At 42.5% G+C, this 20,575-nt stretch overlaps 2 protein-coding genes across 2 annotated transcripts in view; one reads left to right on the top strand and one right to left on the bottom strand.

Annotated features, from left to right (window-relative positions):
* Positions 1-5,112: 5,112 nt before the first annotated feature.
* LYST (lysosomal trafficking regulator) overlaps positions 5,113-20,575 on the top strand; it is a 195,446-nt gene continuing 179,983 nt past the window's right edge. The window contains exon 1 of the mRNA XM_070492422.1: positions 5,113-5,700. The gene's annotated coding sequence lies outside the window, so the exon portion shown is untranslated. The remainder of the gene's footprint in view (positions 5,701-20,575) is intronic.
* Positions 16,263-19,828, bottom strand: LOC139046390 (atherin-like). Its single transcript, XM_070519466.1, has 3 exons — positions 19,787-19,828; positions 19,184-19,726; positions 16,263-16,540 (listed from the first exon to the last, which is right to left on the bottom strand). The coding sequence occupies exons 1-3, from the start codon at positions 19,826-19,828 to the stop codon at positions 16,394-16,396; spliced, it is 732 nt and encodes a 243-aa protein (XP_070375567.1). The 3' UTR covers positions 16,263-16,393.

The raw sequence follows: 20,575 nt of genomic DNA on the forward strand, positions 1-20,575 counted from the left end.
AGAACCTCACTCTCGACCTCTCACTGAAGTTCAAAGGCCTTAAGAAATCCTCTTTTTAACAAGGTGTTGCTCTTGGCTTACACAACTAATAGTTGTGTTAGGCTCTTTGAATGATAAGCACCACATTCTGGATAATGATTACCTCTGAGGAGGGGCCACAGGAGAAACGTATCAATGAGATTTCATATCCATAACAATTGTTGTTTTTAATAAACGTTTTATTTTGGAATAATTTTGGATTTATAGAAAATTTGCAAAGATAATACAGAGAGTTCCCATGTACCCTTCACCGAGTTTCCCCTAATGTTGACATCTTATGTAACCATGGTACATTTATCAAAACTAAGAAATTAACATTAGTACAACTAAAAATTAGACTTTATTTGGATTTTGTCAGTTTTTCCACTAATGTCCTTTTTCTGTCCCAGGATCCAATCCAGGATACCACATTGCATTTAGCATGGCCATACAGTTTTGCATCTTTAAAAAGTCTGAAGAAATTATGGCAAATATTAAAATTTGATTAAACTTTCTTGATATGTAAACTTTCTTGTATGATTTTCTTGCAGCTGTAAAAAGAACAGAAGGTCATTATATTGCTTTCTGGCTAATATAGGAGAGAAGATATTATGTAGCGATTATGTGGGAGACTCTGGAAATAGACTGCCCAGTTCAAATTCTGGCTCCAGCACTCTCCAGCTGTGTTACCACGTGATTACTTAACCTCCCTGCCTAAATTTCCTATCTCAGAAAGAGCGATAATCACCATACCTCCTTTTTGGGATTACTCTGAGGCTTAAGTGTATTGGTTCATGTAAAGCGACTGGAATAGTGCTCAATAAATGTTAGCTATTATTATTAATTACATACATAATATTTCACAATAAATTTTTTTTAAATAGCTCCATTGAGCTTCTCTAGGTCCCACTTTGACAGGACATCACAATCTTCTTTGTACATTCATTACCCGTGTCGTAAAACATACCACACCGTATTGTGATTATTTGTTTCTGTTGTGTCCTCAACAATGGACTCCACCTAGCACATCTCGGCAGAGACAGGATTAAAGTGTTCCCGGTCTGAAGGAAAGAAGAAATAAAGGGGGCAGGAAGGCAAGCTGAGCAGCTAGGCAGCTGTCCCAGCAGCCTTAACTGGGGGCCAGTGGGAGCACACCTTGTGTTGGGATTGAGGGAGCTGCGCTTTTCAGCAAGGATTTAGCAGTGATAAGAAGATAGAGTAACAGCACAGAGTGCTCCCAGCACGGGGCAGAGGGGCGTGGATGCATGGGTCAAGATGCAAAGAAAGAGCTCTTTTCCAGAGTATGTGCAGTGTAGGGCCAGGGAAGAACTTTTCATCCCCAGGGCTGAACTGAAAATTCCAGTGTGCTTACCAACTGGAGCACAACTGGGACAACGTCTGCAGTTAGCTTTCATCCTTGGACACTGGGTAACACGTCCCCCACCCCCACCTTCTTAAATTTAATCAGTTCAGTGACATTAAGTACACTCACAATGTTGTGCAACCATTACCACCATCCATCTCCAGAAGTTTTTCATCTTCCCAAACTGAAACTCTGTTCCCATTAAGCAATAACTTCCGATTCCCCCCATCCTCCCAGCCTCTAGAAAGCACAATTCTACTTTCTATTGCTATGAATTTGCCTATTCTAGTGCCTCATATGAGTGGAATCATACAGTATTTGTCCCTTTGTGTCTGGCTTATTTCACTCAGCTTAATGTCTCCAAGAATTTCCTTATTTTTAAGGCTGAACAATATTCCATTGTATATATTACCACGTTTTGTTTATCCATTCGTCCACTGATGGACACTCAGGTTGCTTCCACCTTTTGCCTATTGTGAAAATAAGGCTGCTATGAACATAAGTGTATGAACATCCTGCTTTCAATTCTTTGGGCAATATACCCAGAAGTAGAATTGCTGGATCATATGGTAATCCTATGTTTAACTTTTTGAGGAGGTGCCCCTTTTTACATATCAAGAAAGTATGCCAGGGGGTGGGAAGGTGGGGAGGAAGGATAGTAGTTCCAAGAATCAAGAGACAGGAGTCCTTAGAAAAGAGGTTAATTGAGTTTTTCCGTCCTCTTTGCAAAGTAGTGTACTATATGCCAACCCAGCAGGGTGGCAAAGCATTTATTTTTCCCATCCAACTCATCTCTCACAGCTTCCAAACAGCAAGACATGTATCGAAGGCCTGGGAATAATAAAGACTTGAAGTTTTATCTATACTCCACCCCTCCCAGTAACTTCTGACATATTTTTAGTGTGCCATTCTCTCATTTCTAATAAGAATAGTAGACAACCTATAAATAGGGTAAATATTTAATGAGTTTTATGTCTTCCCATTGATATTTTTAAAAGAGTCCAATAACTTTTTAGGGGATAAATGGTTTATTCCTCCTTGAATTTAATGCCAATTAATTTGTCATCGATCTTTATCAGATAAAAGATAAAACATTCTTTTTTTTTTTTTTGGTCTGACCTATAGTTTCCATCCTTTTTTCCTTTTTGCATTGGTAACCAGGAATCTAGGCAAAATTCAGAGCCCAGCTACAGTAATCAGCTCATCGCAGGTGCCTAGTTATATTCAGCCAATTTGTTGTTATTAGTTCCCTCAAGTAGATTCCAATTCCTAGGACCCTGTGTACAGCAGAGAGGAACCCAGCCCTGTCTTTTTGCACCATCCTCTCACCTGGTGCTATATCAGACAATTCTCCACTGTTATTCATAGAGTTTTTATGGCCAATATTTTTTTTTGTTTGGAAGTGGGTGGCCAGGTCCTTCTTCCTAGTCTGTCTTAGTCTGGAAGCTCCACTTGAACCTGTCCACCATGGGTGACCCTGCAGGTATTTGAAATACCAGTGGCATAGCTTTCAGAATCACAGCAATACATAGCCACCACAGTATGACAACCAGTAGATGGGTGGGGTGGTTCTCTGACTACTAGACCAGTTGGGTTGGCTTCACCCCATTTACAGAGTCTCTACTATATTTTCTGTCTTAAATTACCCTATTTTTTTATAATGTCTAAGTTTGAGAACTATCTTGTGCCCTTTTAGAACTAGGCAGGATATAAATTCTAAATAAGGGAAAGTAATACTATACCTTTAGGAAACTAACTCTTTCATACCACCTGAGTCCCACTTAGTGCATTATAGCAATAGAATAATAGATATGCCCAGATTTTCGAGTTGGAAGTATCTTAGAGAAAAGCTACACTACTGTTTGTGTTGCCCTAACTGACCTGTTTATCTGGCAAAATCAGGACCTCCAAGGCCTCTAAGAGAGAGTCACTGCTACTGAGGATGTAAATCAGGCATTTTGGAATTTGCGTCAACTTTTTCAAGCCACTTGATATATCTCTGAGCATCAGAAGAATGTTTAACTAAATGGTAGCAACCCCTCAAAGGTGCTCTGTCTTCCAAATGAATCATTTGAATCCTACTCATTAACAAGGGTCTTCAAGTTCATAATAGGGCCAAGACATTTTCCTCCAGAAAGCTTTCAGGAGGAAAACATTAATTCAGTACACCAAGTTTTGATAGGTGACCAGACAGTGGTGGAATTCAATGAGTCAAGGAAGTATCATGATAAATGCAAGTAACACTTAAGTAGGTCTTCACAGGTTTTCAAAATACTTCAGGGCTTTTTTTGTGTGTGACAAAGAAAAACAGAGCTAACAAACTTTTCAAAGTAAAGAGGGATTTTTTTCCCCTAGAGGTATACATTGATGGTGACTTTATCATCTGTAGCACTCAGACAGTTTCCATGCAGGAAAGATAAAGCACTTTCTCTCAGTCCCTTTGACCTACATCTCTGTTGGCTGTGTGCCACTGAGTTAAACTGGAGCTGATATGAGATGGTAAATACGGTCAAACCTACATTGTTTCACTGAGGGTAGCTGGGGGGGGGGGGGGGTGGCGGTGCGGCTCACAGACGTGGCCCAAACAGTGATAGACATTATAGGCAGAGATTGCAATCACTATTCATTGGAAAGCTATGTACTGAGGGACAAACACATACATGGCACATAATATATTAAAATACATTTAAAACTATTTGTTTCAGAACTAATTATAAAGACTATGTCACGCGCTTTAGGGTTCAGCCAGGCGTGGAAATTGAGAACCAGAAGTAATGTGGTAATATCTATTATAAGCATCCACTTTAATAGCCGTTGTTCTAGCTCCACCATGATATTATAATATGAGTTTTTTTAGCTATAATTCTGCATCCAGAATATAACATGATTAGCATCAATTTCTAGCTACAGTAATAACCCTGAAAGTTCTGAGCAAATACATACAACACATAGTAGTCATTCAACAAATTCACAGCATCTACTCTGTAGTGTATATACACATGTATGCATTGCACACACACACACAAACAGAAGTCTAGTTAGCAGTTAAGAGGATGGAATTGGAAGTTAAATAGGCCTGGATTCACATGTTGGTGCCACCATTTAAAAGCAGTGTGATACTGAGCAACTGTCAGATTCCTTATCCATAAAATGAGAATAAAAATACCTACCTGGCAGAATTGTTGTGAGGATTAAATCCAATAAAGTTTGTAAAGTGCTAGCCCAGAACCTAGCTTAAATCCTCAATAAAAGGTAGCAATTTATTGTTTTTATACACACATGTACATATACTAATAAACTTGCTAATAAAAATACTAACTCAGAAGTCCATAATCGGCCTGGGATTAAAAAGATAATGGTAGTTTTTAATCAATATTTTAAAAAAGAAATAATAGCAGGAAAAAAAGGAGAGAGAGAGATGCCAGCACAGGGAAGGGCAAAAAAACTACATTCTGAGTTTGGTGAAAGTTTGCAACCAGATGGTTTGTGGCAGTGTCTAGGCTCAGGACTGACATTCTGGTGTATAGTTCAGTTCTATGTCCTCCAAGGGCAGCAGAATTCTCAAATCAAGAGTAATGATGAGCCTCTCGGGGACAGACTTAGGCCCACCCCCTCTGCAGGAGAATCGGGGTGCTATGACTCATAGGAGCCACCATGAGATCACTAACTGGAAATCCTTGCTGCAGCTACACTGCAAAGGAACCAGGCTTGATTTGCCAAACACCCCATGTGATCCAGGCATGGCCACCTGCCAAAGAGCCAGAGGGAGAGCAGGCCACTCGCCTTCCTGGCAACACAGAGATTTCCTAGCCCTATCACCGAACGAAAAAGCTGCATAGGGCTGACAAGAAGCCATTTCCAATGAAGATTTGGCTTTGGATAAGAGTAGCTGTAGTGCCAGAATGTTTGGTGCATTGCCTCTTTCGGCAGCTTCTTTATCCTTCCATGGGGAAGTTGTGTTCTGAGGTTCTTGCCCAGGAAGCTATTACCTTCACCATCTGCTCCTGCATCTTCCTCCGGTGACATCAGAGTGCAGCAGGATTTGCCTTTGCCATCTAATGGGGTTTCAGGCTGTTTGACTCAACTGTGCATGTTCATGTAATGCCAGGAGAATGAGACTACTCTAAGTCAGCTGAACAGAAGCCAGAAGTTAACTGCAAACAAGCGAGACCCAGCTTGTTTAACAGCGTAGAGGAGACCAGTTTCACTGCAGCTAACAGAGTAGATGGTTGCTAACTAGCCCGCAGTGAAGATGCCTACAGAGTGACTACCAAAGAGAGGAGTTCCTTGCTCACCTGAAGAAGGTAATCACTGTGCAGGTAGGTTAAAGTGTTTCTGAGACTTCCCAGTGCCGGCCAAGAGTGTGGGCAGCTTTGGTGGGCAGGCTGGGTACAGGCTGAGAGCTTTAGAACCACTGAGAAAGGGGATTAGCAAATGGATTCCTGGCAGCCCTGGTGGTATCAGGAGCTGGTTCCTACATACTGCTTGCTCAGAGTGGCCAAAGACTGTGCAGAAAGGAAAGAAAATGAAGACATTTCTCTGGAATGGGGTGAGCCAAGACCCTCGTTGGAAAGAGTCCAGCTCTGATTCTTGGTTGCCGGTAAACTGAGATTGTTTGTCTGGGGTGTGGCGTAGTTACAAGGACTCGTCAATAAATGGGTGCAGATGGGCTCATGAGGAATGCTATTAGCCAAGGGGCACCAAACCCAGCATATCCAAAATGCATTCATTCTTTCTCTCTCTCTCTCATCCCTCACTGCTAGCCCTCTCTAACCCTTCAGCCTCTATTATATTCCCTATGTATGCTAAGGATACCTTAAGTTCCTCCTATCTTAGAGACTAGAGACTGGTCGAGGAGGAAGAGGGAGGCAGCCCATAACTAAGGACTGGCATGGGGAATTTTGAAGAGATACATAAGAAATTCCTTGGCTAGAGTTGGAGGGGAAGGGAAAGACTGTGGATGAACTGTGAAGGACAGCTAGGAGGAACAAGAATGCCTGCCAAATTGAGAGGGGGCTAAGAATAGTAGGGACGTCAGGAACTTAGAGATTGAGAGGTAAGAAGAAGCCCAAGAAGAGTCAAGGTTGAGAGAGGTCTTGAGCAATTGTTCTGTGAGCCGGGAGACCTAGTCAGCATGTGGGTGGATGAACCTGTCTGGTGGGGGGTGATCAGAAGTGGATGAAAAGACAACTCTGTCCACTCAAATGCCAAGCAAGTAGCCTGGGAGATGTCCTCCACTCCACAAGCCTTCTCACTCCCCACCTCTCCTTGGTTCCCACATCCTCCCAAACAGCCCTCTCCCTTCCCACATCCTCTCAGCTTGGGCCCTCATAATGTCTCTCTTGGGCTTTTGCGAGAGTCTCCCTACAGTGTCCCTACCTCTAGTCTCTTTCCCCTCCAATCCATTCCTCACACAACAGCCAACATTATCTTTCTAAAGTGCAAGCTTGAACATGTCCCCAAGCTTAAAGAGCTCCAGTGGCTTCCCATTGCCTACAGAATAAAGCCCAAACTTCTTTCACGGCAAGCAGGAGCCTTCAAGATCTGGCCCCCCTGTCACTGCAGCTTCAACTGCTATAACTTACCTGCAAGTATCCAGTCACCTAGATTATTTGCTGTTCCTTCAATATGACCTTGTAATTGCCTTCTTACTTCCTGATGTTATTCTCTCAGTACAGAATACCTTTTCTTCTGTCCTGCCTACCAAACCTCTCTTCATCTTTCAAGACAAAGCTACCCCCTGTGAAGCCTTCCAACCCCCCTCCCTTCAGATCAGGGCTAATTGTTTTATCTCCTATTCTTTGTGTGTGTGATAAAATGTATATAACATGAAATTTACCACTTTAACCATTTTAAGTGTATAGTTCTGTGGCATTAGTACATTCATATTGTTGTACAACCATCATCACTACCCATCTCCAGAAATTTTTCATCATCACCAACTAAAACTCTGTCCTCATTAAACACTAACTCCCCATTATTCCCTCCCCCGGTCCCTAGCAACCATCATTCTACTTTCCGTCTCTGTGAATTTCACTCTTCTAGGTGACTCATACAAGCGGAATCATACAACATATTTCCCTTTGTGACTAGCTTGTTTCACTCAGCATCAGGTTCTCAAGTTCATGCATGTTGTAGATTTCCTTTTTAAGACTGAATATTATTCTATTGTATGGATATACCACATTTTGTTTATCTATCCATTTGTCTATGGATACTTGTGTTGCTTCCACCTTTTGGTTATTGTGAATAATGCTGCCAGGAACATCAGTGGTATAACTATCTGTTTGAGTGCCTGCTTTCAGTTCTTGGGGTATACACCTAGAAGTGGAATTGCTGGGTCATATGGTAATTCTAACTCCTAGCCTTTGTCCTCAAAGGTAATCATGCATGGTAAGTGTACATCTTCAATATGGTAATGTAGCCAAATATAAATTCCCTTGGAGCAACGTTAGATAATTAAAGCACAGCAAAGACCTGCAAAGAATATTTGTCTCTTGCCTGCAGTAAAAGTATGTTTTCCACATGGAGAAGCTGCAAACCAGTTGAAACACGACAGTGCTAATAACACTTGAACTCTCAAATAAGACTCTGGCAAAAGACTTCTAAGAAAATCCTTTCAAGAAACCCAGTTAGTACGTTTTGTCGTTATTACTTTCTTATGATCTGCTTGGGAATTTGGAGTCAAGAAACCCAAGTTCCAGCCCTGCCCTGCTCCTTACTAACAGTAAGTTACTTCATTCTCTCGGCTCTAATTTTCTGATTTTACTGTCAGTAAAATAACAAATGTCCCTGTATGTTCACAGGAAATGAGCAAGCCAAATGAAAACATTCTGGTAACCTAAAAAAAAAAAAAGGATCATCTGAATTGTCATAATGATTGGCATGCCATGCAACACTGGGGCACTTAGCAGACTTGCGTGGTAGTAAATTGGACTCCTGGTCCTCTGTCAAAAGAAGCTAACTGGAATTCTTTAAAGGATGGAGTGCAGCAATGCTTGATCATTCCCATCTGGATAAGAAAAATCTTTGAGTAAGAAGTGGAATTCCAGGGACATTTAATGAGTGATAGGAAAGCTGCCAGTGGGATTTTAAAATGTGGCAGTTGAGGAGACAGTTTTCCATAAATAAAGAATAGGCACAGAGAAAGAAAGCCTTGAGCCAAGATTATAAAAAACACTCTTGGTAAAAATAGATGGTAAGTCCTATACGATATGTACGCATTCCATCCAGGCAGTATCAATGTGATGTTTTTTTGTTTTGTTTTGTTTTGTTTTGTTGTTGTTTTTTCTCCCCCAGTCCCCCAAGTACATAGTTGTATATTTTAGTTCTGGGTCCTTCTAGTTGTGGCATGTGGGACGCCACCTCAGTGTGGCCCAATGAGTGGTGCCATGTCCGTGCCCAGGATCCAAACCGGTGAAACCCTGGGCCACCTTAGCAGAGCGCACGAACTTAACCACTCGGCCATGGGGCCGGCCCCCAATGTGAGTTTTTATGAAAACCTGAAGGTAGAATAAATACTCTAACCTACTTCACCTGGTTATTTCTGGCCTTTAGTACATATTAGGTGTGGCAAAAATGTGTTTACTATAGTCACTGTTAAGGTGTTGGTGCCAAATTATGACACTTTTACTGCGTAATAAATCAACACAGCTTCCTTGCCTTAGAAGAACTGACCAATAAACTTACGTTTAGATCTTAGAACCTCCATTCTTCTCTCCCGTTTTTCAGAATGTCTGTGCTATTGATTCTCCAGAAGGGAAAGCAGTATAAGGCAAGACTACTGATTTTTTTCACATAGACTGATAAATTAATATTGAATGGGATATATTTTTGCTCCTTCATTCCTTCCTCTCTACTCCCTGAAATTGAAGAAGTGGCCAGTCAAAAGAACACATGTTTGGAACAATTACAGAATTCAGGTGATATAATCAATTACTTATATATACAAGATAGAAGGCACTAGGCTATCCAGGTATAGCAGTTAAATCAAAGAAAAACTGAGACAGCAGTTCTTCTGAAAATTAAGATCCATTCTCAGAGCTGTCAGTTTATGTATATTTCTCTATTCTCGAGAATTCAGAAATAATGTGAAGAAAAGAAAGGTATTTAGTATGTGATAAAGGTGGCATTTCTTTTTTTTCTTTTTTAAAGATTGGCACCTGAGCTAACAACTGTTGCCAATCTCCTTCTTTTTTTTTTTTTGGTTTTTCTCCCCAAATCCTCCCAGTACAGAGTTGTATATTTTAGTTGTGGGTCCTTCTAGTTATGGCATATGGGATGACGCCACAACATGGCCTGATGAGCAGTGCCACGTCCGTGCCCAGGATCCAAACCGGCGAAACCCTGGACCGCTGAAGCAGAGCGCATGAACTTAACCACTCGGCCATGGGGCCGGCCCCAAAGGTGGCAGTTCTAATTAGAAGGGAAAGATGAGTATCATGCATGGCGCTAAAACAAGAGACTATCCATTTGGAGGAAAACGTTTTTTCCCTGTTCTCTTTCCCTTTAAATGGTGTCTTTCACACTTATTCTCAGGCATCTGGTTAGGGTGCCAGTAAACAGAGGTGACAGTTGAGGTGAATGTTGTCGGCACTCAACCATTTCCCACGGTCTGTTCCTCCTTGGCTAATCCAGTCCCCAGTGGCCAACGATTTATCTTATTTTCAAAGATATCTACTATGTGTCTGACTTGAATTTATCAGACTTCAGGAAACTCGCACATCCCTGCTGCATGTGTCCCAGTGATGAACGTTCTAATACCATTCCTCTTTGGTAAGAATCAGCCATGGTGGATAGGATGTTCACCTGATAGCTGCCTTCAACATGGGAAGAACTCAGTTCGCCTGATGCCTGAGTTGGGTGTGGTGGATAGCAAGCACAGGGTTAAAAGCCAGGTTTCCAACAATTAGCAGAGGCACAGCGGCCAGTAAATGCGGTGTTGTCTGCATCCCATCACAAAACCCTTGCTCTCTATTAGGCCTAATTATCAGTCAGCAGCTGAGTTCCAGAAATGGCGCTATAGGTTGGGCAGGAAACAAGTCAAGAGAGGTTATCCTGAGGGGTGAGTGGCCCTGTGATGGTGCTTTACAGTACATTTCCTGGTCATCTATTACTTTGATTTGGTGACTCAAATTCTGGGCTGATGCTTTTAATGTCTGGAAAAGAAACTTGTACAGTATGAGCAGCAAGAGCAGAAGCAGGGCTGTAATCATTATTTTTACTTTAGGATTCTGGTATCCGATTCTTAGGGAGAGTGTCTGACGATGGGGGCAGGGAGAGTGGGATGGAAGGGGGAGTATCTTCCAGAAATCACATAGAATCAAGAGTAGCTGAGCCAAGTGGCAGCTTGCACATTGGCCACGAAGTCCCCCCATAGGGACGGAGTCACTTGCCACAAAGCCACTTCCCCCTTGCCCAGGGAAGCAATAGGTTTTGGTGAGACTGTCTCCTGGCCAGGAGTCCTCATCCAGTGAAGGCTGAGCTCACCTGCTCCTGGGATGTTGCCTTGGGGCTTTGCTGATTAAGCAACTCTACCACGCTGACCTATGTGAAGTGACATGATTTTTTTTAAATATGGATAAAAATCCAGAAGACTACATTATTAAATAGGTCCAAATATTTTTCAATATCTTGCTTATTTAAGGACCTTCACAGTTCACAAAGGTGCTTCAATATGTCTTATCTGATAAACTGTTTTCCTCAGATATCTAGAATCTAGAACCACCCTGTCTTCTCTATTTTATATTTCAGTGGTTGGTTTTCCAACATAATGTCTGCATTTTTTCCAACATGACTGTGTGTTTCGGACCTCTTTTCCGTGTTGGATACTGTTATACTCCCAAACAGATTACACATTTTATTTTCAATAAGATGGCACACCTGGGCTGCACCTATACTCCTAAGTGATACCGCTGTCTCAGAACTTTACTCACGGAATAGCTGCATTAAAAAGACACAAGTTGGCAGTAAGTCAACTGTTTACAAAATGAGTTCTATGCTCCCATGGAGTCCTGTGTTTCCTGCATTGCTCCAGTGTCAGCACAAGCTGGGCAGGGCGAAGCGTTTACGCTTCAGTTCAAGGCTCCAGGCGTACATCCGATGAAGGGAGTGACCTCCCTCCGCCATGGCTGGTGTGCCGCAGTCCTCTTCACATGGCAGAGTGGGGCCACTCGCTTTTCTCTGATGTGACTACTTGGTTGCATGGATACGAAGGAAATGCTGCCTGGGACCAGTGATTCTACAGATACTTTAGTGAAAACAGGCCTTCCAGTTTTTAATCTCCGATGCCTTTAAAACATCTTTGAAATTTCAGGATTTAGAAATATTTAGGATGCTGGTGGGGAGCAAATTTGGATACCAGACACTATGTCATACATACAATCACTCCTTCCCTTCTGCAACCCAAGTTTTATTATTAGATGAGCTGTGTACCAGAGAAACTTAGAAGGAGAGCTTCCCCAGAATACTCTTCACTCACTCATACGAACGATTCCTGGAGAGCCCCACCAGGACCCCTACAACTCCCACCATCTGAATTCCAGAGGTAAACATAGTTTAGGCTTAAGGTGGGACCACACTACATTAACATTCAGTTTTGACTCCAAATATATGGCAGTTCTATGCCTCTCAAATTAGTTTACATAGGGAACTGGGGAAGCGATTATGTAATTTTTACAAGTTTGATTTCTCTTTACAGCACTTTACTAACAAACAGGGTGCCACATCACAACGCACGCAGATATATAACGCATCATAACACAGATATATAAATATTCTGATATTCCAGGCACAAAAATAAAGATGTAAATAAAATTTTCCAAAGTGTAAGGAGACACACAGCCTCTAATAACTGTTGACCATGAGACAATGGGTAATAGAGAATTCTTCCAGCTGCTTGTATTCTTCAGTACTATCATCTTCTTCATTTATTCAAAAAATTCACAAAAAGCTGAAATACAATCCCCACAACTTAACAAATTCAAAGTGTATTTGAGAAGACAAACGAATAAAAATAATAACAGTTATTGGGAGGTAGGGGAGGTTGGGAAGACTATACTAGATTGTGTTCTGGCTTCTCTGTCAGACTTAGCTGGGATATTCTTTACCTTTTAGCAGACAAAAGAATAAAATACATACTTTAATTTAAATCCTAAATTATAAATACCAAAAGGGCAGGACAATGCCTTTGTACATTCAGTGCAGTCGTATGCCAGCACAGGATAAAAATTAATTGAGACATCAAAGCAGTTGGGTGGGACAGGGCATCTTTCATCTGTGTGATGGAGTAGCATGCTGGCTTAGGATAAAGCTTTATTCTTTGGTATCTGGTCCTAATTAAAACAGATTCTCAGGGCAGCCTCATGGCCTAGAGGTTAAGTTCAGTACATTCTGCTTCAGTGGCCCGGGTTTGGCTTCCAGGCACACGGACATACACCACTTGTCAGCAGCCATTCTGTGGCAGCGACCCACATGCAAAATAGAGGAAGATTAACACAGATGTTAGCTTGGGGCAAATCTTCCTCACCAAAAAAAAACCAGATTCTCCACCAGCCACTCTGGAGAGTCAGCACACCCTGTTATTACAGTTGTGATATGCATTATCAGCATCCCACTAATTGCTACAAAATGGGCCAAAGATAAGACATTTATTTACCCAAGAAGAGTTTAACCTGTGTTTTGAGGTTCTTCAACAAATGATTGAACATTTTAAGCAATATGGAACCTGACTTAGTTAAAAATGACCAGGATGAAATATGGAGCAATTATCTATCTGGCTACAGTTGAAGCAAAAGGAAAATATTAATCATCTTCATCCACCTCCTGCCTGCCTTCTCAGCATCTCTTACCCTCCCTGAAATGTGGCTTTTACTCTTTCTACTTTGGAAAGGACCTTCAAGCCACTATGATCTCTCTCCCCAGTTTTTACACATATTGTTCCCTCTCCAGAATAGTGCTTCTTAAACTTTAATGTGCATTTTAATCACCTGAGGATCTTGTTGAAATGCTAAGTAAGACTCAATACTAAGTATGAAATGATAAGTAAGTATGGAGCATGTCCTGAGATTCTAGATTTCTCACAAGTTCCCAGGTAATGCTGGTCCAAGTAGGAGCACGGGCCTAGAACACCTGCCTGGCCCATCTTGGCCTAGCTGCACACATAGATTCTATAGATTGCTACAAAAAAATAAAAATGACAACCTCATCAACTACAAGAACAAAACAACAAACCCTTTCAGAGACCAATCAGCTTGCCAATGCTTTATTGCCAATTAATTGGTCAAGAAAGGGCATTAAACATGTGCATGACTATTATTGCCATATCATAAAGGAATGTTATTTAAACTCCAAAAAAGTAGGAAGGGCATAGTTTCAGAATAGAGGACAGCCTTTTGAATTGAACAAACTTAACTTTGTGAAAAATTCACTACATTGATCTCATTTTTAAAATTTTGTCCTAGACTGCGGACACTAAAAGCATTTAGGAAAAACTGACCTGCCTGAAGCCTGCTGAGCCTTTAAGTCTCAAGTCTAGAGTCAGCTTTTCTGAGAAGCCTTTTCTGATCCTGGATGTGGGGTTGGGTGTCCCTCTGCAGTACCCCAGAGATCCCTGTGTGTGACGCTGTCATCACCCTCATCACTATAATTGCTTGTTTACCTGTCTGGAGTCCCCAACAGTCCTAGAATATCTTTCGTCTACCTTTGTATCCCAAAGCCTTGAACACAGAAAATTCCTAGTAATTGAGTGAAGGCCTGAAATAATGGATCAATCTAACAATCTTCCTAGTGGATTCCGTGCGTGGTATGAGGTCAAGTTAGAGACATCTTTTGAAGTGGTCCAAAATTGTGATGTGAATGAAATTATAGAGAAAGTGTACATATGAAGAATCCTTTTATGTAGCACAGTTTTTTTTGAGAAGGCAGTTAAACGCATATATATCTTTTCCTGTTCCTTACCTTGAACCTGACTGGCCCTTTTCAACTCTTGCCTTGAACTGATCAAGTGACACTCTTTTCTGTGAACCTGCTGATAACATGAATTATCTCTTTGTTTTTCTGGTCTTCTGAATGAGGTATCATGAGCTTTAAAGGGTCCTTGTGATTTTTTAATCTGTTCCAATCCACTGGGCTCTTAGCTTTGTCAACACAAATGGATAGCAAATAAGCATTTCTTATGATAACTTTTCATTATTTCCTTCCACTTCTTAGCCACTTCTTAGTCTGTTGTGTAGGATAGACTTAGTTTGTTCTCCCAAAATAAACAGCTCATGCAAGTTAACAGGTTAAAGTTAATCATAAATTTGTTGACCAAAGGAATATATTGTGAATCAAGACAGACAAATATCAAGTATTAAAATGAGAAACGGCAAGTAAATCACTTGGCTAAGAATTATGTTCAACAATGGACTCAAAACCCTCTTTGTTCAATTATGATGATGGTAATAATAACAACTTAGTGTGTGCATATTATATATATATATAAAATAAGTAACTAACACACCTGTAGGCATGCACATCAGTTCATCAGTTACTAGAAATTATTTCTGGGATGATATCACAGAAGACCTTTATTTTCTATATTATATATTTGTCTTAACATTTGTATTTATTACTATAGCATATATTTTCTGTTCTAAGCAGAAAAACAATTCAGAATTTAAAAAGAAAAAAAAAACTTTTACGACAACTAACAACACTGTTGCCCACAAGTACAGTTTTTCCCTTCGCATGAAGTTTCCACAGCAAAGACGGCAAGTTTGTGTTGTTTTAACACTTTTAGCTGGTTGAAAAGATCACATCATAAATTTTTTTTTATATTTACAAATACTTTAATGCAATTACATAAGAGTTTTTAAAGTAAAGTATACATACTTTTGGGGATTTAAAATGCTATCAGTGATTTAGAAGAGAAAATTACCTAAAAGATTCTTAAGGAAACCTAATCTAGTAAATTTTGCAAAAAGGAGTAGATGTTGCTAACCAACTTAAGGGAGACACTAATTATGAATTGACCTCTTCAATAAAGTTTCAAGGTACCTATTAAAAAAGCACATCTTTTAAAGATTCAATTCATCCTAATAAAGTAAAGCACTACAAAACTAAATTTATACATCTATAATTTTTTAATGTAGCAATTCCGTGGTCTGTAGTCAGCTGTGGACCATCTGTACAATTTTGACCATGTTACTGTTACTGAAACGACAGCCCTGCTTCCCCTCTACTGCATCTTCACAAATCCATTTCTGCTCCAGCGCAATGTGGTGGGCATTAAAGTTGTCGAATTTCATCTAAAATTATAAGTAATTTACCATTTGGATATTTATTTGAATTTAAACAAAATTTTCTTTTCTTTCTTTCTTTTTTTTTTTTTTGCTGGGAAAGATTCATCCTGAGCTAACATCTATTGTCAATCTTCCTCTCGTCCTCCTCTCCCTCACCTCACCCAGCCAAAGCCCCAGTACATAGTTCTATATTCTAGTTGTAGGTCCTTCTAGTTCTTCTATGTGATGAGGGGTGTGGTTCCATACCCGCAAAGTGAACCCAGGCCACCAAAGTGGGGCACGCCGAACTTTAATCACTAGGCCATCAGGGCTGGCTCTAAACAAAATGTTCTTAATTAAACCATTCATTCAATTTACTGAGTGCTTACTATGGGCCAGGTACTGTTCTGGCACTGTGATACATCACAAAGAGAACAAAGGTTCTTAGCTGCCTTAGAGAAGCTTATAGTCTAAATGGGAGAGACAATAAAAATAAACATGGTAAGTGGGTAAATTATGCAGCATGTAGAAGCTGATAGGTACAACAAAAGAGATGACATTTAGGATCACACCATGCCAACTCTCAGCACCAGATCTCAGTGACAGAGAACCTATGTGTTCTTTAATAAAATGAGTTTTAGCGGTGTATTAGTCTGCTAGGGTTAATAATAAAATAATAAAATACTACAGACTGGTGGCTTAAATAGCAGAAGTTTATTTTCTCACGGTTCTGGAGGCTAGAAGTCCAAGATCAAGGTGCTGGCAGGGCTTGTTCCTGGTGAGAGCTCTCTTCTTGGCTTGTAGACAGCTGCCATCTCTCTGTGTCTTCACATGGCCTTTCCTCTGTGCACGTGTGGAGAGCTCTGGTGTCTCTTCTGCTTCTATATGGACCCCAGTCCTACGGATGTAGGCCCCATCCTTATGATCTCATTTAACCTTAATTACCTCCTTAAAGGTTCTATCTCCAAATATGGTCACATTGTAGGTTAGGGCTTCAACATGCGACTTTGGGGGAGTGGGGAGGGGCAGACAATTCCATCCATAACAGATGGCATTTGTGATATGAGGGACACTCAAGTGTGGGGCCCAGGGCAGAGTTCCCTCTTGCCTAGGTTTAATGGCAGTGTTGAGGTAGACTTCATTGAGAAGGTGAAATCTGAGCAAAGACATGAAGGAAGTAAGGGAGTTATGTGGCTAGCTGGAGAAATAGTATTTCAGGCAGAGGGAATAGCCAGTGCAAAGGCCTTAAGGCAGGAATGTGCCTGGAATGTTGGGTAAACAGTAAAGAGGCCAGTACGTCTGGAGAGATGGGAAAGTAGGAAGAGATAAGGTTATGGGGAACCAGAGGGTATAGAGCTCTGTAGGCCGTTGTACGGACTTTGGTTTGTACCTGAGTGAAATGGGGAGCCAGGGCAGGTTTTTGAGCAGAGGTGTTCCATGGTCTGATTTACATGTCCATGTAGGCATGAAATTATTATTTGAAGGTATTTTGGGGTATAATTAATGTGAAATTATGCAAAATACATTAACTGCATCTTTTAAAATCTTGAACTTATAATCTCATTTTAGAATCTAATTTTAGAGTCAAATTATCTGGAGAATTTCCCACTTACAAAGTTTGCCAGTGTGTGATGTATACATAGGTAGGTCTTCCTCCTTCGTATCTATTACTTTTTCTCTATTCTTTCTTCTATTGTGTATACTTGATTACAGATTTTTTTTGTGTTCATTTGAAATCTTTTAAACTAAGTTTATCTAATATGTATACTTAATATGGATGTCCTAAGATACTCTCCAACCAAGTCAAAACTGCAGCAGCTTGGTTAAAATACTTTATGACTCAGATATACAGACAAAAAAGTAGTCACAAATAACATCACTTTGTGCCTTTTAGAAATAAATAATACTTTGAGGGTGAATTGTGTACCATTGTCACATAAAGTCTGTTTCATTCTCTTGGGTTGAATGAAATCATGATTATCTGTTCTCTTCCATTCAAGAGAAAACAGAAATTGACGTGTTAGCTAACAATTCTGTGACTTCTGTTGTCCATTAAAAAAAAAAGAGGTCTATTTGAGATTTGTGGGTGACAGTTGATATGTAAATAAGAGTAGGTTAGTTCTAGGTAAAACTGTGAAATAGGCCAGGTTTGGCTTCCTCTTCTTCTGAGTTCAGGAAAATTCACACGAATATCTCCAATATCCAGGACAGTACCTAGACACCGTAGGCGCTCATTACCTGTTAAATGACGATTTCCCTGGGACATTTCTTTCACTAACTTGTTAGGAACTTCGTGCGCGGCCCATCCCTGGAGTATTTGCATTTTAAAAGATTGCCAGAGGAAGTGGGCAACCTCTGCCTAAAGCTATTAACTGCTAAAGGTTGAACTTCAGACGTCAGTGGAGAGATATTTTCAAGAGCGGAATTTTCCCCCGAGAGCCCCTTCAAACCACATCACTGGGCAACTATTTACTTTGCCTGTCATTGGGTCAGATGGGAGTTTGAGGTATTAAAAGTTGCATCTGGTATACGGCCTTAGGATATAATATCCTGAACTATTCTATTTCTTGATACCTGTGCAAAAATTACTGGAATTGTTGATTCTAAAGCAATTCGAGTCAATTTGTAGACCATTAGCTTACAGTTTGTATTGTTAGGTAGGACTTGAACCCTGGACCCTCAGACCCCAAAGTTCAGCCTTCTTCCCAATACTTTTGACATTCCGCCAGAAGGCCTGTCACAGTGACTGGGTGGTAAGGAGGCTTGTCTTCTAAAATGACAAAGTGCCAGCAGCGGCAGCAATCCGTCAGCTGTATGCTGGGCCCGGCAGTCAGTGATGCAGCCAAAACATCCTTGTATTTAACCTACGGCTCCCACCCTCTAGAGGCACCGCTATTTTAGGGCATAAAACGCTGACAGCGCACGCTGTACATGAAATGTTCGAAGAGGGCTAAGTTGAAAATTACACATTTGCGTTAAATTAATTCTACGGTGCCTTCGTAAACCTCTTTACGTTGCTTGAAAGAAGCCTACAGTAACCCTTGCAAAATGACTTTTTCCGGGCCCCAGAAGAAGGCTGGCGTTCCTCGTGGGTACGCTTCCTCCCTCCCTCTCCTGGTCCCTTCGCATATTTCTTCTACCCCTATCCTCTGAACCTACACAAGAGGGACACGAGGACAGTCTGTGTTGAATGGAGGAAGCGGACGCTGCACATGCGCCCGACGCGTTTCAAACGGCGCTCGCTCTCCCCCGGGCCTGACGCAGCCCGCCTCTCGGGGCACCGGGACCGTGAGGATGCGGGCCAGGCCTCCCCTGCGCGCGGAGGAACCCCACAGCCCCCAACCCCGCGGCTCAGCCCGCCCTCCTCCCTCCCCCATTGGCTCAGCGGCGCCTCGCGTCACGCCTGCGACGGCGGTGCTGCCCGACCAGCAAAGGGCGGGGCTCGGGACACGCGAGGCGGGGCCCGCGCGCACGCGCAGGCGAGCGGGTCTGGGTCCAGACGGGGGAGGGAGGGGGTGGTGTTCCCGGTTTCCCGGGTTACCTGAGGGGGCGGGGGTGGGGAGTTCGGTGGCGGCGGCGGCGGCGGTGGCAGCGGCAGCGACGACGACTCCGGATTCTCCTGGTGAGGGGGAGCGCGCGGCGCTGGCGGCGGCAACAGAGCAGGTAAAGGCGGCCGCCGGGTGCCGACGGTGACAGCAGAGTGCTTGGGATACCGGCCCCTCTCGGTGGCCTGGAGGAAAGGCGGCTTGCGGGTGTTGGCAGGCTGCCCGGGCTGGGGGTCGCGGCCGCCTGGCTGAGGGCGCGGGGCCCCCTGCCCGATGCCCGGCCCGAGCTGCTTCTCCGCCTCCGGGGCTCCGGGACGTCTCCCCGCGGGGCGGGCCGCCTTTGACAGCAGCCGAACGGCGGGCGGAGTTCCGTCCGGCCCCTCCGGACCTTTGCGGGGGCTGCGCGGCCATCCGCCACTAACTTTATTTCCCCGCGCGCGAGGGTCGGAGGTCGCGCAGGCTGGCGGCGATTTGCTGCTGTCTTCAGTTTGTTTGTTATCCTGTGCTGGGGCACCCCCTCCTCCCCGACCGGGCCCAGCCTAGCGGGTGGACGACTAGAGTTGACGGTGTGCCGCGCCACCACCCTTGCGGTTCCTTGCGCTCTTGTCCCGAGGTGCTCGCCCACCTGTCATCTCCCCCATGTGCCTTGGTCCGCTGCTTTTCTCCTGCCTGTGACACCCTTTGCCCGGGCGAGAGACTCTGCGGAGGTTTCCTCTTGAGACATCTGCCCTCTGTCCTGGACATCATTGGAGCCTGGGCTGAGATGCCCCTTCGCCTCTGGCGGGATTACACTGTATGGGAAATAACCCAGGAAGACCCCGGCGCCACAGTGTGGAGGCCAACGGGTTGTTTGGTAGTGGCGGGGATAAGCTCAGAGGATTTAAGAAACGCTTCCTCGCCCTGATTATTATCCGGTTAAACAAAACAAAACATTCCCTATATGCTCTGCAGACCATACACACCCAGGGACAGGACTTGGGAGTTGGTGAGGTTTGTTTTAAGCAGATAGAAAATTTTAAGGGAGTTGAATCTTGTGTTGAATACATTGGTGTTGAATTCGGACCAATGTTTTCTTGAGTAATGAATTTCGCTCGCATTTTCCCTAGGGTTTCTTTAATAGGTTGATAGGACAAACTGAACTGGGCTTTTCTTCCTGATGGTTCTTGGCTTCCACACCCAGAAACCTTATGCTAATAAAGATGTTGACTCTGAGCTTTCATTTTATAGATGTAGATAATTAATATGGGTATCTGTTTTAAAGAGCTTTGCAAGTAGCCAGCAACTTTTTTCTGATGGGCTCTTTGCTATCATCCATACTGTTACTGCAAAGGTTGGAGAATTTGCAGAAGAGAGGGCATAAGAAGAAAATGAGTTACTATATAATTTAC

The sequence above is a fragment of the Equus asinus genome, chromosome 2, assembly GCF_041296235.1.
Source record: "Equus asinus isolate D_3611 breed Donkey chromosome 2, EquAss-T2T_v2, whole genome shotgun sequence".
Classification (NCBI taxonomy): Eukaryota; Metazoa; Chordata; class Mammalia; order Perissodactyla; family Equidae; genus Equus; species Equus asinus.

Coding starts and splice junctions, on each gene's coding strand:
- LOC139046390 (XM_070519466.1), bottom strand. CDS start 19,828: ATGGGGGAGATGACAGGTGGGCGAGCACCTCGGGACAAGAGC. Junction 19,727..19,786: donor GAGCACCTCGGGACAAGAGC/GCAAGGAACCGC, acceptor TCCACCCGCTAG/GCTGGGCCCGGTCGGGGAGG. Junction 16,541..19,183: donor CCCCACCCCCGCCCCCTCAG/GTAACCCGGGAA, acceptor CTACATCCGTAG/GACTGGGGTCCATATAGAAG.